This window comes from Ochotona princeps, chromosome 10 (assembly GCF_030435755.1).
Source record: "Ochotona princeps isolate mOchPri1 chromosome 10, mOchPri1.hap1, whole genome shotgun sequence".
NCBI lineage: Eukaryota > Metazoa > Chordata > Mammalia > Lagomorpha > Ochotonidae > Ochotona > Ochotona princeps.
This window is the reverse complement of record NC_080841.1, coordinates 18,221,701-18,248,134: the sequence shown is the minus strand read 5'-3', so window position 1 is coordinate 18,248,134 and position 26,434 is coordinate 18,221,701. Positions and strand designations below refer to the sequence as shown.

The 26,434-nt window shown below is 51.1% G+C and overlaps 1 protein-coding gene across 2 annotated transcripts in view; it reads left to right on the top strand.

Annotated features, from left to right (window-relative positions):
* Positions 1-26,434, top strand: part of PLXNA2 (plexin A2) — a 191,052-nt gene that overhangs the window by 21,006 nt on the left and 143,612 nt on the right. The window contains exons 2-3 of one of the 2 annotated variants that reach the window (XM_004578685.3): positions 3,448-4,715; positions 9,091-9,273. In XM_004578685.3, coding sequence (XP_004578742.2) covers positions 3,528-4,715; positions 9,091-9,273 — 1,371 coding nt within the window. In that variant the 5' untranslated portion in view covers positions 3,448-3,527. Of the gene's footprint in view, positions 1-3,447; positions 4,716-9,090; positions 9,274-26,434 lie in introns of those variants that run through there. The other variant, XR_009246159.1, reaches the window with a different exon arrangement.

Below are 26,434 nucleotides of genomic sequence, written 5' to 3'. Positions count from 1 at the left end.
CAGTGAAATGGCATCACATTACAGCCAGTACCTCCACCCTGTGTACATGGTTGTAACTCCATGTGAGTCCAGACACCCAAGTTCAGAGCTCACAGTGAACCAGAGGCACAGAAGTGGGCACCTTTTTCCCTGACTCTGAACTCAGGCAGGCTTGATCCTTGCCTACTGGGCTCTGCTCTGAAAGAACTGCTTGGTAACCTCAGCATTGGCATGGAAAGATGGAGCCTCTCAACTCGCCCTTGGAGTTAGCCATCCTATGAAGGCCATGCCCCCAGGGTAGGGTACGAAGCCCCTGTACCCCTTGCCGCAGGAGGCTAGGCCATGCCACCTTTGGGCTCCCAAGTAGGGTGATCCCTGGGCCCCTGGGCGAGTATGCCTGGCTGATCACCAGGAGCAGTATGCCCTGGAGCAGCTGCTGCTCTGGGAGGGGGCAGTGAGAGCAACCCAGCCCGGTTGCTTGGGTCTGTCCATTGAGGGGTACTGGCCTACTTGGCCTCTCCAGGGAGAGCAGAGGGCCTCCAGCTGCTGCAGAACCACTGACTACAGGAACTGAAGACCTCCTAGTACCATTTCACCTACAAGAAGCAAGCTCACAGATTGGCTAATCCCAACAGCTTTTATTTAACGGTCAAGACACAAATTAAAGGAGGTGTTAGACCGAAGTCATGTGAACATTCTTGCAAACTACAGGCAGAACTTGAACTCAAGACTCATGAATCTCTCGTCCTGCCTCCTGTCCCAGCCCCTCATGCCCTCTAGCCGTCAGACCCATGTTTCCATTCTCAGTCCAGCTCTTCTTCTTCGTCCACTTCTCCATGGCCTCTGGGCAGTCTATGGGGAGGCCGTGCCAGGCCGTGTGCCCTACTGCATGATAGAGGAGATCTCCCAGGATTAAGCCCCTTTCTCCTGCCACATGCCTCCTGTACTGAGGTCCACCCATAGTGTTTATGCCACAGGAAGGATAAATGCTACAGGTCAGTCTTCTGAAAGTTCATAGAAAATACATACTATGGTTAAGAAAACATGCATGAATTTTCAAGTCTTCTGCAGCAGAACAAGCTTTCTGGTTTTCATTGTTTATTTTGTTCATTCATTCATTCATTCATTCATTTTTGAGAGACAGGGAGACAATGAAAGAAAGAGTTCCCTTTTACTGGTTGATTCCCTAAATGTGCATTATAGCAGGGCTAAGCCAGGTCAAAGCTTGAGCTGGGAATTCAATACAAGATTCCCTGGAGAGTGGCAGGAACCAAACCACTTGGGAGTGGAGTTGGTCCTCAAAGCGAGCCACTCCGAGATGGGATGTAGGCCTCTTTAACTTCTAGGCCAAGCACCTGCCACTGATTCTGTTTTCACATTAACTTTTAGAACTACCCTCTCACGAAGAAAAAAAAGCACAAATCAGGAGTTCTGCTGGGCTCTCCGAAGTGACAGTGGCAGTTATAGTACGTGAACACCCAACGTGCCAGTGGCCAGGCTAAAGGGGTTCCCGTTCTAGTTTGGTTGACTCCCATTACAACCTGGGAGGTAGTACTCATTCTGTCTATTTCTGTCTGTCAGGAAGGGAGATAAGATTTAAGTATTCCTGACCCCTGAATCTGTTCCCAACATCTGCCCAACTCAAACCTCTCCCTGACCAAGCTGCCTTGGCAGGAGACTGGGCAGGGGAGGTCAGAAGTTGAGCATGGCCTCACTCTGATGTGTCCTATGTGTGGTCTCTCTCCTTCACCCACCCACGTGGTCAACAAGTACCTGTGAGTTTGTTGGAGCCAAGGCAGGAACACACAGCCCACAAATCCAATGCCATAGGACCACAGAGACTCTTTATAAAATATAAAACCCTTAGCAGGGCATGGTGACAGTTGCCTTCCTCCACCTCCTCACACCCTGTGTCTAAACACAGCTCCCACCCAGACCGGGGCCTGCAGGAACGGCCTCCTGCAGCTCCCTGGGCAGTGGGGGAAGCTGAGCATTCTGTTATTTCCTCTCCACCGGCCCCTCTTGAGGAATTCACGTCCTGCTACCGGCTGCAGGACATGGCTAAAAATAACCTCTGGGTTGCAAACCAAAAGCTTTGCCGGTGTGTGTGTGTGCGCGTGCTGGAAGGGCTGTGTCAGAGCTGCCGAGGTCAGCTATACCACATGTCTTCTTTCCAAGGAAGCTGGGACCCCATGAGTCACCCCAGACACCCTGGTGCAGTTTGACAGGAGGATGGAACCCGGAGACCCACCCTGGCACCATGGAGGATGTCAGACTCAGGACACATGGTAGAATAAAGCAAGAGGATTGGGGAAATTCTAAGATTCCTCAAACACTAGGGCATTCTCAAGATAGTTAGTATCTTTTGTAATTCTAGTCCTGCCCAGCCTGAGTGGGGGAGCAGAAAGGGACAGATAGACCTCTCCTAAGTTATCGGGGCAAAGTGTCTCCCCTGTGTTCTAGGGTTTCCTTTGCCACTGCCACCTCCTGGGCCTAGAGTTCTGTCGGGGCTTGTCCAAAAGTTTACAGTCAACCTGTCCAGCTCGAGGAGCTAAGGCCAGCCTTGGGCATTGGGAAATCTGTGAATTATTGATTTCATGGATGCTTAAATATTCACGAGGCCCAGCAGTGGCTGCAGGAGACTGAACCTCAACTTGCCTACCTGTATGCCTCCCCGCATCTTCCCATGCCTAGAACTCTCACCACAGGTGGCTGAAGACGGAATGTCCCTTAGCAAGAGGGTAGACTCATTGGGCTTTCCTCCTGCGGAGAGGCAAATGGGAGGCAGTGGCCAGATGTGCACCTGTTGATGAAGTTGTGGGTACTATCTGTTGCACTGCCCAGGGTTTTCAGCCTTCCTGATGGCACCTGTGGGTTTCCTAAGACCACAGTATATTTTGCTTTTCTGAAGTGTTCTTAGGGCTGAAGAGCAGAGCTCCTTGTTTCTGGTCAAGAGGCTGAAGGGCAGGAAGGGACAGTGCGTGAGAAAGAGAAAGGAGTGCCCACACAGAAGAAGGAATTGCGTCCGCTCTCTCAGGAGCTGGGGAGTGCCTTTGCCACTTGCGGTTAAAAGACTGATTTCCACTCCACCAGGAAGACACAGGAGATGGGGCAGGGTGTCTGGTGACAGTCCCGACACGCACCATGAGTGACTGGCTGGGTGAACTGGCAGTCTGCTCACCACGCCAAGAGATGAAAAACATGCCTATAGAGGACAGAAATAGAGATGCTTTGTAGAGAAAAAAAAAAAGTATTTTTATAGTGTAAAGAAAGGCTGGAGACCAAAATAGATAATAGGATTCCCTGAGCATCCCTAAGAGGGAGAAAGTCTTAAAAATAGAAAGCCTGAAATGCAGAAGGCAGAGAGAGCCCCAGGGCCAGCCAGGCCGGGGTCTGGGGTCAAGTGGTCTGAGCCCGGCCTCCAGCAGCACAGTTCTGATTTAGTCGCACTGGCCTTGTGTTTTCCAGGACCATGTGAGCACCACCCCAGCCAGCTGGAGCAGAGGAGGACCCAGAGGAGCTGCCGCCCGGTCCTCGCGCCCCTCAGGATGGAGCCGAGGCGGCCCTGGCCAAGAGCCCTGGACGCGGACAGCTGGCCCCTGGTCCTGCTCTCAGTGGTATGGGTGCTGCTGGTGCCCCCAGCCGCCGGCATGTCCCAGTTCAGCACCTTCCACTCCGAGAACTGGGACTGGACCTTCAACCACTTGACTGTGCACCGGGGCACGGGGGCGGTGTACGTAGGGGCCATCAACCGGGTCTACAAACTCACGGGCAACCTGACCATCCAGGTGGCTCACAAGACAGGACCGGAAGAGGACAACAAGGCCTGCTACCCACCCCTGATCGTGCAGCCGTGCAGCGAGGTGCTCACGCTCACCAACAACGTCAACAAGCTGCTCCTGATTGACTACTCAGAGAACCGCCTGCTGGCCTGTGGCAGCCTCTACCAGGGCGTATGCAAGCTGCTGCGCCTGGATGACCTCTTCATTCTGGTGGAGCCATCACACAAGAAGGAGCATTATCTGTCCAGTGTCAACAAGACAGGCACCATGTACGGGGTGATTGTGCGCTCGGAGGGCGAGGACGGCAAGCTCTTCATCGGCACGGCGGTGGACGGCAAGCAGGATTACTTCCCCACGCTGTCCAGCCGCAAGCTGCCCCGCGACCCCGAGTCCTCGGCCATGCTAGACTATGAGCTGCACAGCGATTTTGTCTCCTCCCTCATCAAGATCCCCTCGGACACCCTGGCCCTGGTCTCCCATTTCGACATCTTCTACATCTATGGCTTTGCCAGCGGAGGCTTCGTCTACTTCCTTACCGTGCAGCCCGAGACACCCGAGGGCGTGGCCATCAACTCTGCCGGGGACCTCTTCTACACCTCACGCATCGTGCGGCTCTGCAAGGACGACCCCAAGTTCCACTCGTACGTGTCCCTGCCCTTCGGATGCACGCGGGCGGGCGTGGAATACCGCCTGTTGCAGGCCGCTTACCTCGCCAAACCTGGAGACACACTGGCCCAGGCCTTCAACATCAGCAGCCGGGAAGACGTGCTCTTCGCCATCTTCTCCAAGGGGCAGAAGCAGTACCACCACCCGCCAGATGACTCTGCCCTCTGTGCCTTCCCCATCCGGGCCATCAACCTGCAAATCAAGGAGCGCCTGCAGTCCTGCTATCAGGGTGAGGGCAACCTGGAGCTCAACTGGCTGCTGGGGAAGGACGTGCAGTGCACCAAGGCGGTAAGAGGCACGCCCCTGGATCTGCCCCTGCTCTGTGTGTGTGTGTATAACAGAGACTGTTCCCTGTGCATGCCCTGCTCCCAGACCACCAAGGGCGAGAAAGAGACGGAGAGGCTCATGGCGTCCATAGTAACCACTCTCACAAGGTCCTGCTTACACCCCATGCTTGGACCATGTTGGCTGATTCATGCAATCATTCTAAATAGACGTAGCGAGTACCTACCCAACAGGCAGCTGCAGGCCTCAGTGGTGAAACTTACAGCCCAGCTCTCTTTGCTACCCTCAAGGAGCTTCCCTGGTCTTGAGACAAGACAGAGTGTCATTCAAGATAGCACGGGTCGGACAGTGATGGCTGCTATAGAAGGAGTAATAGCACAGAAGGCGGAAGGCAGTAGCTGAGAGGGTCGACTCACCAAGAAACTGTATTTGAGGGGGCTCAGGAAGGAAAGAAAGTGAGCCATGCAGGTGTCTGCTAAGGCATCCCAGAGAGCAGCAAGTGCAAAAGAGTTCAAGGCATGCCTAGCGTGATGGAGGAACAGCGAAGGAGAGAAAGAGCAGATGAGACCAGTCTCAGAGAACGGGAATCGCAGCAAGCACAAGCAGGCTCCGGGGATGACAGGGGCGGGGTCGCGTAGGATCAGAGTTAAGTCAGATAAGAGGGAAAAAAGTCAAGCGTGACTGATTGATTACGAACTGGAGAAGGTTCAGGAGTCTGGGCACACAGAAGAGGGCAAGGAGGCTCGCTATTCAGAGCTGAGGACAGCAAAGAGAAAGAAATCAGTGGTAAGCACCTGTCGGAGGGGCAGGATGCTGCTGAAGTGCTCAGCACAGTGCCCCGGTTCTTCCCTCCTTCAACCCACCAGTAGACCCATCCTTGCACCCACTTAACAAGAGGGCATAGAAGGTCATCAGAGTGTCGGTATCAGGCACCGGGGAGGCAGACTTAAAAAGCAGGATCACTGCTCTCCCAGATCTCATAGGAGACAGAGAATCAAAACTGCTGGCCACCTAAGTAGTGACTCAGAGTTTGGGTTTATGAAACCAAGAGCAGGGTTCAAATTCCATCGGTGCTGCTTCCTGCTTCAAAAGTCTACCTTCTCATCAATGAAGTGGGAATCGTGATGGGGTTATCAGATGAGATGACGTAGTGAGATCAGCACACAGCCAGTGTGTTAGTTACCTGTCTGCAAGTGTGACAAGCACCAGAACAGGTGTCCATGCCAAGTGTCAAGTTCCTGATTTGTGGCTTGGGGAGCTACGAGAGCCAGAGACCCTGACAACCGCCTTCTGATGGCCCCAGGGGAAGGGTGCTTGCTCCTGAAGCAAGAAGCCCTATCTCACAGGCTGTGTTTCTGTCCTGGCCAGCATTTGTTTCGTGCAGGGGCACAAATGTTAGGATGATAAACCTTCAAGTCCAGCAGTTCCAAAGTGAATGCCAGGCCCACTACTTACTTCCTGTGTAACTTTGAGCAACTTAAGTACTTATTCTGAGTCATCGTTTTTCATCTCCAAAAGACAGGTTATATAACCCTCTTTTCACGGTTCTTATGAAGAACAAATAGAAGATTTATGTGAAATGCTGAGCACAATAGAGGGCACATCATGAACATTCAGTAAATGGGCAGCAATGATTATTGTGAAATACAGTCATAAGAAGCTAAGTATTTTCTTAGTTATCTTACTTGTAGAAGGTTGGGTCAGGTAATCTACAGAGTTCTAAGCAACTGAGATTCTATAACCATGACTTTAACCAGTGAGGAGGAAATGCAAGGGTTAACCCCTTACAGAATCCGGTCTGGCTCCCAAAGCCCAGCGGGCTCTTGTCGGGAGGAAACTGCTGATTCCTGCCGACCTCTGAGCCAGAGGAAAGAGGAAGACGACACCCTTCTGTGCTCCAGTCCCTGTGCAGAGAGACAAGCCCGGGCTAGTGACCAAAACAGTGTGAAGGAGAGTGGGAGAAAGGTGACAACAGGTAGGATGGGGACCTCAGAGCAGACAGCCCCTTGTCCTCTGCCCCTCCACATTAGACTCCCTAGTACAAGCTTAGCAGCAGGGACTATAAGAGGAAGGGCCCTTACAGAGCCATGGAATCCAAAGGCCCCAGCCCTGCAGGTGCGGAGACCACTCTGTTTGACCTTGATGTGGACTGAGGATCTGTGAGTGAAGCTGTGATCCCAGAGTTGGCATTCCTGTGGCCTGAGCATTAACATGGGGCTCTCTGATCAAGGCTGTGCTGGCAATTCAAACATCCTCGCACCTGGTCCTCACCACGATGAGAATACATTAAGAGTCATCTTCCCGCTTTACAGAGGGGGCAAGCAAAGGCCCTTGGTGGCCAAGTCAATGGCTCCCATCTATACAACCCCAAACAACCCAGCAGGAGTTTGGATTCCCACCAGCCTGTAGAAGGTTTGAGTCCAAGCCCTTCCTGTTGAGCCTTTGGAATCCTGAGAAAAGCTATGCTCATCATCAGAGCAAATGCACAGGGGCATCAGATGGCTAGGAAAGTATTGACAAAGACATCGAGGCAAGGAAGACACATCAGCCAATTCCAGGGCCTGGTGCTCCAAACAAACCATTTCTTTAGAGTATGGGAGACTCCAAAATCTGGAAGAAATGGGCAAATGGTTAATAATCACTAGCAGCTTTTTTGGTTTCTGTCAGAAATTTTTGCAAATGTTGGGTGACACCTGTGGCCACACTCTGCAGCCTTATAAGCACCTGCAGAAAGTGGGAAACAAAATGAAGCTGTGCAGAGTCAAAAAGAAGTATGACCATGACCTGGGCCAACCCTGTTACTTGGCAGAATAGAAGGCCTAGGCTCAGAAAGAGTGAATGAGGTTTGCTGAGGAGTGGTAGAGAAAGCACCAACATCTGGATTCCGTAGCACTTAGCAGGGGTAAGAGGAAGAAGAGAAACAGCAATTGCGAGAAGTAGGAAGTGAGCAACCTGCTCTGCTGAGGTTCTAGGAGTTCCCACCTCTGGCATCAGTTGCTGGTCAGGCGTGTCTCTGCAGCAGGGGTTGAGTGGGGAAGGCCTCCATGCCTAGCATCCGCCAGTCCCCATGGGCAGGCCCTCCCAGCATCCTGTGTCAGGTCCCTGGATGCAGAGATGCTCACAGCCGTCTTTCATGCGCTGGCTCCACACAGCTCCATCTCCTGCTCTTCCCAAGGGATTCACATTTCCTGCTGTGTGGGACTCCCTAGTACCCAGGGTCAAGGGTCACCCTCGACTAATGGTTTCCATTCCTAACCCACCAAGGGGAGCAGCCCCATTCCCACCAGCAGCAGGAACAGCGGTACACTCCATGCTGTTTAAAACACAGCAAAGTTGGAAGGGAAGTCCCTGGTCAAAAAAAAAAAAAAAAAAAACCCAACACAAACAAAAAAACAAACAAAAAACAGGCTGTAAGCCTGAAAACCAATTATTCCAGGGGAATGAGGCTGCCAGTGAGTGATGTGTCAGCAGGCTCTTCCCTGGCGAGGGGCTGGGGAGGGCTGCGGAGTGGGGTAGCGGGTAGGGTAGGCGGCAGGCTTCTCCCTGATGCTTTCTGTGTTTCCTGCAACAGCCGTTTCCTTCCTCCTCTGGGGTGCCTTTTCAGACCCAGAAGGAACAGCTGCAGAGGACACGTCCTGACTCACAGCCTGCAGCCTTTGCCACCAGATTCCACAAGGCCTGGTCAGATGGGGTGTCCCAGAGCCCAGCTCCATCCAGGCCCTGTGCAGAGTGGGCTATGTCCTCAAAGAACATGCAGTGGCCTCTGTCTTCCCTCCCCTTCCCTACCCCGTCTGTTTTATTTGAAAGGCAGAGCAATAGAGATGGGGGAGGAGAGAGACAGATTTCCATTGGTTCACTCTCCATATGAGGAACCCGGATGAAGCTCCTAGCTGCTGGCTTCAGCCTGCCTTAGCTTTGGCCATTGCAACCATCTGTGGAGTGATTTAGCGGATGGAAGGTTCTCTCTCTTGCTCTGTAACTCTACCTTTCACATAAATAAATAAATCTTAAAAACAATAAGAAAAATGTCCCACAAAATGGTACAGGCCATAAGCACATTGAAATAACCAGAAAATGAGGCCAGGCAATCAGCTTTGTGGATGGACCGTGGCTCTCCAGGTGGATAGCTGGATACAGCTGACTTCAAAAGAGTGGCAAACTATGCTCTTTCCTTTATCTGCTTTCCCTGGGAGCCAGGATGGGCTGTGTGAGTCCACTGGGACAGAGCTGTTTACAGCCTGTGTTGGCCTCTAAGCCCCATGCCTGTGGCTCTCTGAAGTTTGGTGTCCTGGGGCTGGTGGTTGGGGCAGGGAGAATGTAGAGTGAGCTCATCCTGCCTGTTCAGCCATTCACCCTCTTCCCTTCATCTTCCCTCCAGCCGGTCCCCATCGATGATAACTTCTGTGGACTGGACATCAACCAGCCGCTCGGGGGCTCAACTCCTGTAGAAGGTCTCACCCTGTATACCACCAGCCGGGACCGCATGACCTCTGTTGCCTCCTACGTGTACAATGGATACAGCGTGGTTTTCGTGGGGACCAAGAGCGGCAAACTGAAAAAGGTAGGTGTCTGTGAGCTTGGATGCCCCAGGCTGTTTGGCATTTCACCCAAGAGACCTCTTGGAAGGCTACCATGGTGGAGACTGAACTGTGGGCAACTCTTGCCTTTTTCCAGGGACCCCCCCCCAAAAAAAAAGCAAAATGGGGAGAGAGGGGTTAACTCTGTGGCTTGAATTCTAGCTGCCCCTCAGTCAGTGGGTGTCTGGGGAAGGCAAGCATGTTTCAGTATTGTTCAGACTTCAAGGAATTAGGAAGGCAGGTGCTTTGATTCTCTTGCATTATAAATCACGCGCATCCTAAATCCTGCCTTAGGACCTGGAGCGTCGGTTGTATTGGCCAGGCAAAGATTCTGATTGGAGTGCATGAAGCATCTCCCACCTAAGCCACTGGTAAACGTGGCAGTTGCTGCTGTCTGATGGTCTGTGATGCTCAGATAAGAGGCCTGTCGTTTCTCTTCCTGCAGTTGCACGCTCTTCCCTCCCCACCTCTCCACCCAGACCTAAGTGCCGGGAGGAAGTGGGTGTCTTATCCTGTGCCTGCCTAGCACCTATGCCAGCTGGAGGGAACAGACCGTCTGGGGCTGGCAGCATGGAGGCTTCTAGTGTGGCTGGCTGAAGTCGGCAGCTTGTACCTGCTTGTCTGGTGCTTTGGGTGCGGAGGGGGCATGGTCTGGTTCATTGTGTGGAGTCAGAGCAGCCACATTCTTTCCAGTCCCAGTTAATCCTCTTTGCCCCAAGCTTACCCTTCTGGCCACCTCTCTGTAGTCTAGCACCTGTGGCTCACAGTACCTCCTCACACCTCTCCCTTTGATGTTGACATCAGCCCTAAAGCTCTTTCCCTCTAATCCTGTTAGAGCCTGGGAGGGTAACATGGGCACTGTGGGAGGCGGGTGGCCAGGAAGATGCCCAAGGAAGAATGTCCGTGTTCTGTCTGAACTGAGTTACTCCCGAGAGGGGCACAAAGAGGTGTTGTACATTCCAGAGTTCTCTGATTTGCAGCGTATCGGAACTGTTGAATGGTTTCTTGACTCTCTAGAGAGGGCCCTTATGTTGCTGTCCTCTGCCGTCCACCCTACCCGGGGTTGTGGGGCCCTGGTTTGGCTTCTCAGCATGTGGAAGGAGAATGGGGTATGTGTGCATGGCCTGAGTTTGTTGGCGCAACATGGGAGAGTTTCTGTGTTGCACGAAGACCCAATAATGGCAACTTCTACCAGACACACTCAGCCTGGACCCCTGAGCCTAGCTTCTCCCCTGCTTAGCCAGGGCTACCACATCCAGTTAGGCAACTTGGACCGGCATGGGGGTTTTGGCAGAGGGATCAGGTGGGAACTAGCATCCAGACTGAGATATCCTCATCGTGTCATGTATCCTACAGTTTCAATATCTTCCCACTGAGGCCCCTCCTGCCATCATGTATTCCTAGCAAGCCTTTTATCTCTCAGGGGCACAAGAGCGTGTTCTAGAGACCGGTGGCCACCATCACCAGCCTAGAGCTCAGCACACTGCCCTGGCCCATCCCCCACTGCCTTGGGTCATTTCTGTGGCTCCATTTGTCCCCTTCTGGCTCCTGCAGGAGGTTGATGCTTGATTCGTACTTTTCCCCTTCCCTCCTTGTGAAGCTCCTTGCCAGTGCTCCCTCCTGGGCTAGGTTTCCCAAAGTGCTTTGAGAAGTAGAACCCTTCTCCAGGAAACCTCAGCCATCATCTGTTCCCAAACCTTCCTATTCCTCAGGGAAACTGAGGCCCAGAGAAGAAGCCGTGTCTTGTTCAAGTGCAGAGTTCCAGGACAACATGCCCCTTGTCCTAACCCCCAGTTTGGCACCCTTGCCCCTCCTGGCAGCACCAAAGGAGCCTCAGGGCTGGAGGCTGAGCACAGCCGTCGGGTCTGGACTTGCTGCAGAGTTCAGCCAGCGGCGAGAGTGTGCACCCTCGTCATCCCTGGGTCCCAGGGAAAGGGTGAGTGGGTGGATGTTGAGTGAATGGATGGGGAAATGAATCAAGGAGGGAGGAATGACCCAGCCAGCCAGATGCCCAGAGAGCCATGTGCCCATGACCTTCCCCATGGCTCTTCATTTTGCACAGCATACAGGGGTCTTCCTGGTGTCTTCCCAAGCCACACACCCCCGCTGGCGAAGTTCTCTGTGGAGGCAAGGGCAAAGCTGGGGGCGTGGCAGCCCCTGCTTGCTCCGACCTGTCTCACACTGGCCTTTCTCAGCTGCTCCTATGAGCTCATAGTATTACCCACTCCCTTCCTTCTCCATGCCACTCACCCTTCCTATCCACCCACATGTCTTAGAGGCACCTGATCCTCACACCCAGCTCCGCTGGCCACCCATTCATTCACCCGCCTGCCGCCCGCCCCCCTTCTCCAAAAAAACATTCCACAAGGAATTTATGGAATGTCCCCAGGAAACCCAACCATGGTCCAGATCCCATAGCTCTTTCAACACAGGAAGGAAAATAATGAAAAAAAGTAGCTAAGAGTTTGGAGAGGGGAGGGAAAGCTGGGTGCGTCAGAACTGCTCACCCCTTCACTGCCCAGCCAGGCGTCTATCAGGCTGTCCAGCCCTCATCCACCGTGATCTGTTGGAACAGGATGTCCCAGCGTCGGCCAGTTCAAGAAAACAGAGGCTCCCTAGCTGCAAGGTGCTCCTTCCTCTATGTCACAGGCTCACTCAACCACTGCTTGTCTGGGAGACACCCTGAGAATACCACAAGCCAGGCCATCATCTGTGCAGCCACAGGCCTGTGGAACTGGCAGGTGGAACAAGACTGCCACAGGAGGATGTGCCACGGGTCAGCGCATCGCAGGCAAAGATGCATCACAGGCGTGCAGCCAGTCATGCAAAACCAGCAGTGCTTGCATTATCCATCTATACAATTGTCTCGAGGCAGGAGACTAATACTAACTGGGTGTGTTTAAAGACTGGGCCAGGAGAGAGAAGGCTGTGCAGGGCATGCATGCTGCACTGGGAAGGTGCAGCGTACATCCCAGGATTCCTAGTGGGCACAGACAAGAGTTTAAAGACTGCACAAGTCGAAAGGGAGGCTGCAAGCCCTAAGGGGATCAAGTGCAAGGGCAGAGGGGACTTCCGCTGACCAGGGTTGACCTGGGCCAGCTGGGTGACACAAATGCAGCTGAGATCAGTAGTGATCACCACGTTGATAGAAGCTAACCGCGCTCAGGCCTTGGGAAGCGTAGACTCCACTTGATGCAGGAGTGAAAGAGGGTGTTAAGCAAACTCAAGGGCAACGTCAGCAAGGGCTGGGAGGATGTGGGATGTGTGAGGGGTGTTTTTAAAAGGATGTTAGTCTAAGAAAAAAGAATGGACGAGGCAGGACGTGAAGCAGCTCTCATCAGATAATCGGCTGAATATTTATGGTATGCCTGGTGCTGTTTTAAGAGCTTGCATCTATTGACTCATTTAATTTGTCTGTTACTCTTATGGGGTAGGTACCCTGCTAATCATTTTACAGGGGAACGGAGAGAGGCCAAGAAAGAAATAATATTTTTAGAGTCATACAAAGTTAATAGCACAGCCGGACCCTGAACCTTCATCTGGTTTCACAATGTGCGTGCTTAGCGTGATGCCACAGAACATGAATTAGACGTGTTCCGTGCTGCCCCAGAGGGCAGAAGAGGGTCAGCGGGGAGGAGTTGCAGCACAGCAGCTTCCAAGTTAGCATAAGAAGGTCCTTCCTGCCAGCCTGCCCTGCGTGGGAAGCACTGGCGTGGGAGGGAGGCAGTTCCACCAAGGATGCTGTGGAGGCAGCCTGCCCTGAAACCCGTAGCCTGGTCAGTGTTTCCTCAGACTCCTGCAGTGAAGCGGGGCATGAGCAAGGAGACGCCATACCCGAGAAGAGCAAAGAGGGGGAGCCCAGGGCCCCCTGGCTGTGAGCTTGCACACAGGTGGGTTCTGACAGCAGATGGTTGAGAACCCGGGAGCAGGTGGGAGGCATGTGGCACACACAGGTGAGGCCAAGACAGGAAAGGAGGCAGGCCCTGGGAAGGATGCAGAGTTGGGCAGTGCAGGCTGTGATGAATTCCCTCCTACTTAACAGAAGGCTGTGGGAGTCCAGGGGGCTGGAGGGAGAGATCCAGAAGCTCACCCGAAGGAGTTCTCTAGGATTCGGACAAAGTCCAGGAGACAATCCAAGTACAAGTTCTGGGGCACAGGGCCCAGAGAAGGGGCCTAGCCGAGCAGGTGCAATACCACAAGGATTGATGGGAAGGAATATTTTGGGATTCAGGGTGAGGTCCTTCTGACTTCTTCCTTCTCTGTGCAGCTGCTGAAACTGCTGCTTTTGGCCCCATTTCACATCCTGTGGGCCTCCTGGAGGAAGCTAGAGGGATGCGCTGTCCTGGCTCTCTGGCTGCTCAGTTCTGGGGTCCTTCAGCAGCAGCAGAAGCTATTGGCTCACTGTTCTCGCTCTCCCACTGGAAACCTTGCCCACTGCTCAGCCCACAGTATCTGATGTGGGAACATTTGCTCAGGCGTCCGCTTCTCTTTGAGATTCAGAGATCCTGGGAGATGGGCCTTCCTTTCCATCCTCACACCACCACAGCCTTCCACACCACTCCTCATCCTCGCACCACTACCAGCTCCAACATCTCTCATGTGTGAGGTGCTCATTGATTGACATCAAAGGCACCAGGCACCTATTTCATGCGACTCCCACATGCACTGACAAGGATGGACCTCTGTTGACAGAGCTGGGACCCCAAAGCCTGACAGTGGGAAAGAAGGAGGGGCCACGGTAGCAGAGGGTGTCAAAGAAACTTGTGGTGGATAGCAGTGACAGGTTTTGTTTTGTGACTAGTAACATACGGAAGAGAGTGGATGGTGGGCTCAGAAATGTTGGTTGTTGTGGAGAAACAAGACAACCCTTACATTGTTGCCTGGAAATCTCCAGAATAACACCGCCATCTGCCTCACCTGAAGCAGAGGTAGGCTTGTCTGAAGCGGGGACTAGTGGTCAGTACACCAGACAGGCCTCTGTTTACATGACTCCTGGGTCACTTTGGCAAATCCACAGAGACTTTCCAAGGTCTGAGGATGGCCTTGGCCCCTTTTGGCCCCACCGTGTTTGCCGTTAGCTAACGCAGGCACCCCTAAATGCCTAAAAAAAAATCATTTGGGAAAAATATTTATTTTACTTATGTATTTGAAAGGCAGAATGATGGAGGGAGAGAGGGAAGGAAGAAGGAAGAGACACAGAGAGAGAGCCCAATCAGAAGCAGAAGCCAGAAACTCCATCCGGAACATTTTTTTTTCTCCTGTCCCTAAGGGATGGACGAAGCCGGCTCTCCAGGAAGTGCTGACGTCCCAGGCCTATTCTTCTCTTGTAATCTCACAAATGATTTACTAAGCAAAGCCAGGAAAGTTCTGAGCTTCTTGCAATAAGGAGCAGCTTGGGCTTTGGAAAACATCCATCAGCAACCCTAAAGTGTTAACTCTGCAGGTCCCAAGGCTGTTGCTGTGTGGCTTGAAAGCACTGAGCATCTGCAGGACACCTTTCCATGCCTCACTCCCTGTTCCTCAAACACATCACCCAAGGGTGTCCATTGCCTTCCCGAGTCTCTGCCCCATCTTACAGATATAGGAACCGAGTCACCGGGATGCTCTTTGTCTTCCCGCAGTCTGTGCACACATTCCAGCTCTCTAACAGCAATGTTGACACTAGCAGTCTTCTTCCCCCAACACAGATGTTCCTTACCTGTTACTTGGCATCCCTCCTGGGGTGGAGTTGCTTCGGTGGACGGAAGACCAAGTTGGGTGAAAAGCTGAGAAACACGCCTTTCTGTCCATGCTGCCCCACTGAACAACAGCCACTCCTTGCTCGAGTGGAAATTATTCAGTCCTCTCTCACTGTGAACACTTGATCGAGTCAACAGTCAGGACTGTGGGTCCAGTTCTAGGAGACCTAGTGGGCCTCTTCTCCAGGCATCTCAGTATTGTGGGGGGCTGAGAGGAGGGCCTTCATGGAAGAGGTGAGTGCTGGCTCAGGGAGTTTGCTGTCACATCCCTGATAATGGATTTGGCTCCCTGCCCAGGCTCCCGCCGCCAAACTCACTGTTTGTTTTGTTGTTGTATAGGTCTCTTGGGTCCCAAGAACTGGTCTCCCCAAAGCCGGGAAAGGCTGTGCTTGGTATGAGGAAGGAGGCAAACCAGCAGCTTCCCTGCCCCACCCCCCACTCCACCGAGAGCTTATCCCTCCACCTGGACAGGTGTACACAGAGGCTGTTGGTTCTCTCCAAGCTCTCAGCTGACCCCTGGAAAAGGAGGAGCTAAAGCCTCATTTCTTCTTGCCGCTCTCTGCAGCTTCAGACGTGTGTCCATCTTGCACAGCTGATGAGTAAGACCCGAGGCTGGGTGTCCCCATGGCTGTTTGGCCACCTGAGCTGCTGTAGCTCAGAGCTTTGTTGTAGGGCTGATGAATCGTGGGCAGCTGAGTTTTAAGGACCAGGGGTGCAGTTATGAGAGGAGCTCATAGAACCCAAATGACTTAAAGGCCTTGCATGGTTCTCCAGAGGTTGAGGTGCCAGCATCTCCAGAGCTCTCAACTTCAGGGAAAAAACAACCCACATATTGCGTGCCTATGCCCTGTGAGGCCAAGAAGCCTCAGTCAAGGGGGTGTCCAGAGACCACTAGGTCTAGACTCTCACCTTCAGCCAGCACCCAGTTTGCACGGTGAAGAGGATTTGGACGTATGATCCAGTCTGGATCTCAGCCTGTTAGTAGCATGACCTCAACTGTAAAACGAAGGAAACTATTTGTTGGTGAACTAATCCCAGGGTTCTTCCAGCAGTCAATGGAAAACAGAACTAAGAGACAGGCTTGCTTTAGTATACAAAATTTTGATATCCTTGTATAGGTTTTTCATGAGACACCTTTTCCTTGAAATGTTTGAAATACCCTTGTATTTGTTGGGTGCCTACAGTGTGCCACACGCTGAGTGTGCAGTAATGAGCAAAACTGTCAAGAATGTCTGCTCCCTTTAGAGATGATCCTGTGGAAAGACAGGCAAAACCCGCATGGAAGCACAATGTTCAGTGTGTTTAGAAGGTGACCAGACTCGATGCAAAAACACGGCATAAGGAAATCATTCAGTGGGAGACTTGGAGTGTAGAGCTGGGACACATAAGTACCTAAATATGACAACTGTGACTTAACTAATGAGCCATTACTGTTCTCTTTTGTGGAGTGGGGTGTGAGTACCACTTGGCCTGCTTATTGCAAGGATTCAGTGAGATCACATATGGAAAGTATTTCATGTTGTACCTGGCACCCAAGTGTTGTCTACTGCTGTGAGCAGCTTTGAGGTGTCCCTCAAATGGCACCTGCAGGGGGTAGTGAAGCTGTCGGATCAGGCTTCTCTTCAGTGACATGTGTGCAAGGCCAAGGTAGGAAGAGAATCCTGCCCTTTTCCCCAACCTTGAGTCATGGGAAAAAATACTTGGAAAACTGGCCTGACTGAGCTGAGCTACTGTGGCCTCGCTGGACTTTGGCACCCAGATGCATTAGTCACCAGCAAGAGCTTTCCGAGTCCCCTACCACCAAACAATGCACACCAGCCCCCTCCCTGGGGTGGAGCTGGGGGAGTGTCAGTTCCGTTCTGGCAGTTTTGCAGAGTTAACTAAAACAAGACCAGTCTCTGCCTCTGCATGCTCTCCAGCCAGCCACCATATCCTAGGGCTGCACAGCTCGGCCTCAGATGAACTGTGTGCACTGGGGATGGTGGGGTGGAGGGACCTTCCTCCCCACTGGCCCTCTAGCTCCTGCTGTACAAAGTTGCCTCATGAATCAGATGTGGAGAATGTGAAAGAGCTGATACAGAGTCTGACATATAACACAGCAGGTGGTTGATAAACAGAGGCCTTGGCTGCCCCTGACACTGTTTCTACTGGTGTGACTCCTAGTTTTACGACAACCATTTCTGTGCCGTGACCATGTTTGTCTTCCAAGGGCCTAAACTCCTTTTGGTTGTATTAGTTTGTTAATCTCGTTTTCAGATGGTCAGGAAAGGGAGAGTTGGTTTTCTTAAAGATGATGATGGCTGAAATATAGAGATGATATACGTACCAAGGGTCACATGGTAAATCAAGTGCAGAGTTGGAAATTGGAACCACAACTCCAAATATTTCATGATGGATTAAGGTATACTTATGTACGTCATTTGTGTGGTTCAATTATGATCAAACTAACAGCTGGGGTTATTCAGTTTCACTTTATTTCTCTTTGTGGTTACCCTGTTCTTTCTTCTACCCAGGAAGCATGTTCCTAAGGTTCTTCCTGGGATTCTGCCCTCTTCTGATCTCAGGAATGTCCCTAACCTCCATAGTGCCAGAAAAGTTCAGGAGCTGGTATCCCTGAGCATGTCCCAAACAGCTGTCACCCTCCTACGTCCACTTCAGTTTCCACTACAACGGCTAGTACCACCAGCTGAGTGTGAGCATCTAATCTGGAAAGAGAAATGGCATCCAGGGGCATTAACGATGAAGTACCACCTCCCAGGCTCTACTGTTCTGGGAAGGGGCAAGAGGTACCCAAGCCAGGGAAGAGGCCAGGAGTCCTCCCTTCAATCTGTGACCTTGTTTAAAGTTAAACAAGCCCTCCCTTCAACGTGTGACCTTGTTTAACTCTTAAAGAGGACCTTGTAAAAAGCTCCAGCCTACTGCCTTGGGCATGTGAGATGTGTGTTGATCCATTTTGTGGAAGAGACAACTAGATCTGGAGAAGTTGAGTCCAATGTTCAAAACCACTCAGGTTCTGAGCAGCAGAGGCAAGGCTGGAATGCAGGTCTGTAGGTGCTGATTCAGGAGTCCTTTTCTGTATGCTAGGAAAGAAAGTCCCCTCTGCGTGTCGTCAGAGGCAAGTGTCTCCTGCACAGAACCTCAAGTTGGTCTGGGGAGGTCATTCCCCAGGGCAAGAGCCCAACTGAGCTTCCCATGCCAAACCTAACCATGTAGCAATGTCAGGGGACTCCCGTCCCTGAGCCCTGACTCCAGGTGGCTTGAGGGACCTTGCCAAGCAAGGAAGGAGTTTGCACAACCCACAAGATGCTTGCCTCAGGGCTAAGACGTTCTGGCAAGCCACAGGACGCTGAATCGGGAAGTCAGGCTCCCAGGTCTTCCATGGCAGTTGTCTTTCCAGGTCGCTGTTTCAGTTTCTTTCTTTCTCATCTTTTTGTAAGTTACTTATGTGAGTCAGTTACACAGAGAGAACAAGAGAGACAGAAATTTTCCTTTTGCTGGTTCATTGCCCAGATGTGTGACACAGCCAAGTCAGTCCAAGCCAAAGCCAAAAGTCAGGAGCTTCTCTTGGGGTTTCCCCCCAAGTGTTGCAGGGACCCAAGTGCTTCAGCCATCTTCTGCTGCCTTTCCCAGGTCACTAGCAGGGAGCTGGATGGGAAGTGGAGTGGCAGGGGCTCAAACCGGGGCCCACATGGGATGCCTGCATTGCAGGTGATGGCTTTATGTGCTACACTACAATACTGACAGAACATAGGCTGTAGACTAAATATTCTTTCAGTGAAACCTTTTCCATCAAGCCTTGCAAAGTAAGAATCATTATGTCCCCTATACATATGAACAAAGTAAGATTAAACGAAGTTAAGTAACTTATGGGACTTCCAGCATCACTGAGACCTGGAATTTGAATCCAGAGCCCTTGACTGCAGACCTGTGCTTTGTAACCATTTTAACTATTCATGTTTAGCGCTGCTAGACTCTCTAAGTCTGTCCCTCTGGAGCCCCCTGCCCTACCACCTGCCCCACAGAGTGCTTCAGGAAGAGGCCTGACGCAGGCGGAACAGACTCAGCCTTGGCACTGCCCTGCCTGAAGGTGCCCTGGCAACGGGGGACATGGCAGCTGTCACTTCGGCACACGCTGCCTGGTGTCCCATCCCTCGGGCCCCCTCCTCCGGGTCCCAGTGGGTGAGGTGGCAGCCCTTTGTGCCACACACAGTCCCAGCTGACTCCCCTTTCTGCAGGCATCTTTGTTTGCCCTGAGCTTTCTGAAGGGGAGACAAAGGCGTGTTGCTGACAAGGCCAAAAGCTGCTGTGTAAAAGCGTGAGGCCAGAGCCCATCACCCACGCATCTCCAGGAGCCCCCGGGCTCTTCTTCAAAGTCATTGTCTGCAATCTTTTGTGTGCCAGTCATACCCATTCAGAGCCAGCCGGGCAAGGGTTTCAGTGGGGAGGAGGGGAGCACTGAGAAATGGAGTCATTTTGATCTGGCACAATTGGAAGAGACATTAATGCAATAGTTAACTGCAGACCATGGCTGGGTCGGGGGATGGGCCCAGATGCTTGTTCTCTGTTTATGGGGCTTATGCAGTTCCATCAATATTGATGCCTGATGCCTTTGATTCTGACACTAATCATTGCTATGAATTAAATTTGCAGCCATATAATTAGGATTGCTATTAATAGGGCCCTGAGCTAAGCACTACGATGTGCCGTGTCTTATTCTTGATAGAAAATGGCATCTTTGGAACTCTGCTAATGGGGCACACCTGGGATTTGCCAAAAATGATGTGAAAATTATACATTCTATATTTGTACTGGACCTTTGCTGAAATACCTGCAGGCAAAGGTGAGGCTTGGGGAGGTCCACTCTGCTCGATGTGATGGGCAGCGGTTAGGGGATCTCCCATCCAGAGCCGGTGATGATGGTTCATGGTCAAGTCTCATCCTGTGGCCAAGAAACTCATCCTTCCATCTAACCCAATACTGGTCAGTTAAAGTTGAGGGGCTAGATGCTATGGTGATGTCTTCTCAGACTTCCAGGTGGCTAGGAGCCAACTAGGAGAAGAGGCATGCACTGAGCTCAGTTGAGAGAGGCTGAGGCAAACCCTTTAGGGCTTGGTCTATCTGGGCCTCCTGTCTAGGTGGATAACTGAGAAATCCCTCCCTCACACTCACAAATGATCAGGGTTCCACCCAGAGAGTCCCCTGGGCAACCGAGCCATTAGCCTCACCCATGAAGGAGCCCAGGGCTGCCCACAGTGGGGCATGTGAATGCTGTCCCATTGAGATGCTTTCCTAGGTAAAGTGCAGCATGGTTAGTCCCTGGAGACTCTGGTCTTTGACTGCAATCAGGCCACAATCAGACCCTTTGGACCCCATGGCATGATACACGAGAGCCATCCACCTTTCTCCAACAGCAGCCCTTGGTTGCCCTCTTCTGTCATTCAGATTTAGAAGGTGAAGCTGTTGGTATAAGGGATGCAGTAGACTCCATTCATTTAACCTTCAGACTGAAAAGAATTTTCCTTCCAAACCATCATCTGTTGGTTTTTTTTCTTTAATATTTTAAATCACTGTGAGAAGACCCAGGTTTGAGTTCAAGTCCTAACTATTATTTACTAAGAGTGTGCCCTTGGCTAAGTTATTTAACCTCTTAGACACTCAAAGTTGGGAATGCCTAGCTTTCAAGGGGGAATAATGATAAGAGTTATAATAAGGTTATATAGGTGCCTCAATTCCTTATAATAGGTCTCTATGCCCAGTAGGATGCCCTGCCCCCTGCCTCTCATAGCTACCCAGACACACAACAGGAAAATCTTACTGCCCCCTGCCTATTCACTCACCTGCTCTTGCTACTCAAGGAATTCAGGAAAAGTGTCACTTTTTGTCCACCCATTTTCAGGGCCAGCACACAGAGTAGTAATTTTTCCAAAACAAGAGGTGCACTGGAACCTGAATCCCGAATGTTCACAGCACTTTACTCCGCTGGCATTAAAATGCTGGCAAGGGGTTTCTTGTTCCGCTGATGTTGGTGCCGCTTTCCCTGCTCTGTTCAGCTGGCCCAGGGTCATAGGTGGTCTCAGCAACCAACTTCAAGTTCAGGGCTCAGTGCCCTACCATGACTCATGGCATTCAGTGCTTCCCAGATGGCGAACTGGGCAGGAACATCCTAGTATCACCCACACCAAAGGCGTCTACATGATTTCTCTTCTCTTCTGTGGTCTGCACGTTCAACAGTTTTGTGTGAGTGAGTATCTAAAAGCAAATGTGTGGCTACATGGTGGTTGGCCAGGGACCAGGTTCTCAGCACAGAACTTTAGGAAACAGTGTGTGTGGCTGAGTCATTCTGCACCTGAATTTCCCATTCATTATCAAACAAGCATGGTTCACTCTTCACACCTGAAGTTGAATAGAGATGAGGATTCTTGTGGGGTGATTGTTGGTGTTGCTGTTATTTTGGCTCCTGCTAAATGCTTTTACTATTGGAAATCAGCCCAAATTGGAGTATGTTCACAGTTACTTCTGTATGCATTCAATAATATATTCAATGTAGCTATATTCACTACCATTCAGCTATACTGTCACTTGCATCAACTTGGTTGGTATAACCAAAACAACCAAATCTGACTTGCTCTATGAACATGGTGGACCCATAAACCTTCCCCACACCTCTAGTGTTTCCAGCCTTCTAGGTGCTGCCCTTCAAGCCATAAAATGTTGGGTAGCTTCAATCTCAGACAGACTGGTGTTGTCCCCAGAGAAATGACCATAGACAGAAATGGGGAGAAAATACACCCAAGCCCACCCCATCAAATCAAGAGATAAGAAAGTCTGTCTCCTTCTTGGTGCCTCCCCAATATTTATGTCTGCAGGCAGGCGCCCCTGGGCTGCAGCCAGTCTGTGTATTAGCATTAGTCCATTATGCTTTTTATGATGCGTGTTACCCACCCCTCACCCCCCTAATATAACATTTTATGACTGTCCTTTTCATTTCTGGAAAGAGCTTCTCCGAATGGCAGATGCCGGCCTTTCCCACTCTTTGGGGAGCTATTTGTAGGCTGCCTGTCCCAGGCCATAAACAACGGGAGATAAACCACAACCCCTGGCAGCAAATGCAAACAAGGCCAAGGAGGTGCAAACGTGGAACAGACTGCTGGGGTTGGGGGTAAGTGTGGTGGTGCTTATGCAAGCCCAGTGGCTGGTGGGGCAAGTGGAGGCCACCTTTGCAGATGACTGTAACACTCAACAAACTGTCCTACACCTTCCTTCCCCGACCAAAGACATGCGCCCCTTCCCTGTGATTGGAAGCAACAAAGTTTCCAATCAGAAGCGGAGTCTCCCTCTGGTATCATTGTCTCTGCCAGCTCATGTTACTACTTGGATCACTTCATACCACTCATCTCCTGCTGATACTTCCAGATCTTGCAGCAATTTCTTGCAAGCTCCTCCTCCTTCTGCTACCCACTCTCCTGTGACACCTCCCCTCTCCGATACTCCTCCCATACTTCATGGCCAAGACCAAGTCTTACCAATCCATCACCAATGCCTCTGGCTCATTAAAACTTCAGCCTGGACTCCGGTGGCCATGGCAGTGGTATTTATTTATCTGAGCTTTAGAACTGCACCCACCAGCAAGGCACTTGTGACGCTGCAGGAGACAGCACCTGGAGCCAGCTTTGCTCCTTAAAAGGCACCCCTGGGAGAAGAAAACCAAATTTTGAATGAATAATTGGTCTAGTGGAGATTTCAGATTCTGGCTACAGACACAAACAGCAACTGAAGACAAAGCAGGGGGTGAAGGGGTGGAAGGGGTGGGAGGTGCTGGAGGACTGGCAGCAAAGCCCTGCATAATTAGCACAGGAGTGGGCTCCTTTCTCATCAGCCCCATCTCAGCAACAGGACGTACATGAAGAGGGGCGAAGGGACTGCCGTCCGTTTTTTTCTCCTTATTTGGTTTTGGACTCTGCATCAAACGGAGGCATGTAGATGAAAGTGATGTGCATTTAAAATGTGTGTACACATCAGACTGCTGGAGATAGTAGCTATTATTTTGCGTGTATGTTTTTTTGCAGTAAGCTGCTAAATTATTTATTGGGCACTGGGCTTTAATCTCATAAACCTGCCTGCAGGCCCCGGCACCAGCAGCCCAAGCAGTGCATAAAACAGGTACAGTGGGCAGGCTACACAGAGCATGCCTGCCACTGTGGATGGTGATTGTTCATTTTCACTCGGCCTTTCCCCCAGATCAGCTCATTAACAGCAGGCAGACCCTAGAAAGAACCTTTCTGTTTTCCCATCACTGCAAACTTGGACATTTATTGGCATCAGGTAGCAGACAAGGGCCCCAACCTAAGCGCCAAGTGCCAGGGGAGCTGTGGCAAGAAGCTATTCTCAGAACCTCCTTTCCTCGCCTGAGGATGCAGCGAAGAACAGAGAGCAAATGACTCCAGGAGATGGTCCATGACTGGACTGTGCAGGGCGCACCCCTAAGCTGTTAGTGTAACCCAGGGTCCCTTCTCACAAGATTTAGGCATGAATGATCCTGAGCCAATGTTTTCATATCTAGACCTCAATTTTCCCCCCTTTTAAGTAAAGCAGTCATTAATATCCTCCCTGGCTCCCAAGCCTGAGGGTAGCTATCTTGGCATGAATGTCCCGGTCACTCTGTAAACACCAACATGACAATAATATCCCCAAGCTTTGTTTTGTGGATTTAAATTCTACAAAGAGTTTTCGTGTCTGTTTCAGTGAGGGTGAGGTCATTCCATAATCCTGACAATCCCATAGGCTGCGATCTTGTGGATAAAGAAACTGACTCACGGTGGTCAGAGGCTTTGCCCCCCCACCCCTCTGTAATGGCATGGACATTGGAGCCTGGAGATCGCCCACTTTGTCCATGCTAATCATCATGTATGCATGTGAGCTCACTGGCACTAGGCAAGTGTGGAGACTGAGGCACAATAGTCCCTGACAGCCAGTCCCCTAGGGCTGCATAGGAGTAGTGTGAGCACCAATGCCCTCATTGCTGAAATGTAACAGATGCTGATGGGTTGTGCTTTCCAGAGTCTCTGTTCTCTTGGAGCCCTGGAGGTGATGCTGGTTCTGTCTGGATTTCATTCTTCTACCAAGACCCTCAAGGAGGCAGGGAGGTTCCAGAGTAGAATGCAAGCAGGATGCAATAGTTGCATGCATAGGATTTTAATCTGTGTGCCTGGATTCAGGGGGCCCATGACCTACCCACCCCAAAGGTTTTGCAAACATCGGAAGGTATAGTTTGTTTGTTTGTTTGTTTTGGTTTTTAGTTTTTGGTCTAAAAGGCCCTTAGTTTCCATCAGATTCTCAAAGCTGGTAGTGTTTATCTAATGGTAGTGTTTTCATATAGTATGACTTTGAATTCTGGGGTGACCACTGCTAACCCCCAATTTCACCCTTCTTTGGTGAGAACATCTTGCTATCATCTCTGTTATATCATTATCAGGAGTATAATTTTTGTTTGTTTAAAAAACAAAGGTTCAAATGACAGACTTCTTGCTTATCATGTGCTGTGTGCTTGGGGAACAGGTATCCAGGCAGTATCCACACCACATCTCTCTCTCTCTCTCTCTCTCTCTCTCTCTCTCTCTCTCTCTCTCTCTCTCTCTCTCTCTCTCCCTCTCCCTCTCCCTCTCCCTCTCCCTCTCTCACCAATGCGTATCTACACACTCTCCCCATCCTCAAACCCAGCAGTGGCAATAGAGAAGACTAAGCCTGAAAACACTCAGATCAGAGCCAAAAGGTAAGACCTCTGAGGGCCCAGGCCAGGAGAATGGGTTGGGACGTGTGGAAGGAGTGACCTGCTGATGGGCAGAGGCTGCGGTGCAGACCGTGAATCCGATCTGGTAGCAGAGACTTGGAGAGGAGGTCAAGTGCTGTTAGGGGTCCTATCAGCTGGTGAAACTCAAGCCTCCATGAGAGCACCAACTGAATTGCCCCATGGAACCCCACCGCACCTCCTTGCCCAGTCAACACCTCCTCAATCTGCAACCTGCTGCCCAACCTGTGTCTCTCCTGCAGGAAGCCGCCTTCCTGGGTGCTCCACAGCACTCCGCTCTTGTGACTGTCAGAGTAGAGCACAGCACTAACAGGAGTCCAGGCCTAGCAGCCCATGGGACTGGCTACGACTCCTCATCTGGGCCCCTTTAGTGCCTGTGGGTTGTTTTCTCACCAACAGTTGCTGATAATAGCTTCTACCTTATAGCCTGGTAAGGGCCATGTGAGAAAACATCATAGTTCAGCTTCCAAATCAGAACCAGGGTTCAGAAATGGTCCCAAGGAGGATGATGGTGGTTGTAATTTGTGCCTTTGCTTTTCCCACTCCTTCAGTACATTCAGCAATTTTACAATAGGGATTGAGTTCATCTTTTCTGTGCCTAGGACACCAGTCGATGTCACAGACATTCAATAAAAAAGTGGTTATTTGAAAGGCAGAGTGATAGCGAGAGAGGGAGGGGTGGGCTCTTCCATGTAGTTCACTCCCCAAGCATCTCCACCACCCAGGGCTGAGCTGAGATAAAGCCAGTAATCAGAAACTCCATGTGGGTCTCCTGCATGGGTGGCAAGAACCCAAGTCCATGGCCCATCATTCTCTGACTCTGAGGGTACACCCTGGTAGGAAGTTGGGTTGGAAGGTAGATTTGAGATGCCTACTTACCAAGTAGCAGCTTAACATGCAATTATCCTCTGCTTGATGTGTTTTAGAAAAAAAACAGGGCAAAGGACCAAATCCTGGCACAGGAGCCCTAAAATGTTTAAGGAGCCTCCTTCACGTGAGCCAACAGAGGCTTGCAGGTGTGCAATCATTCCGGTGAGGTGGGTCATCAGGGCTGCTTACCGACATTTGTGGCTGGCTGTGGGCAAAGGATGTTGCTCCTTGGGGAGGTCATGTGATTCAGACAGTCCCATGTCAGATACAGAAATTCAAGCTGCCATTGCTACAGCCAAGTCCCTCTGGGACTGCCCTTTCCCGGAGCATGGAGCTCCTGCAATCTCACTCAGCTCACAGCCTTGCTCATCAGCCCCTGGTCCCTCTGAAAATCCCAGAGGATGTGTGTTGAGGGAGCTGAGAGCAGAGACAGGCTGGGGCACTGGAAGTGATTCCACACACTCTTCAGGCTTTGGAATGGAGCTGACAGTTCTCTTCCCACTCCCAAAGGGTCACAGATCCAGGACCATGTTCATTACTCTTTAGTGTGTTCATTCATTCATTCATCACTCATTTCAAAAACTCAGTACTATAACAAGTGCCTATTCTATGTTTTCAAACACATGGCTTATTACTAATATCAGTGTTAATCACATCAACAGTGGGCGATTCTGTAGACATTTGGCAGTGTCTGGGATGTGTTTTGATTATCGTGTCTGCACCAGAAGATGC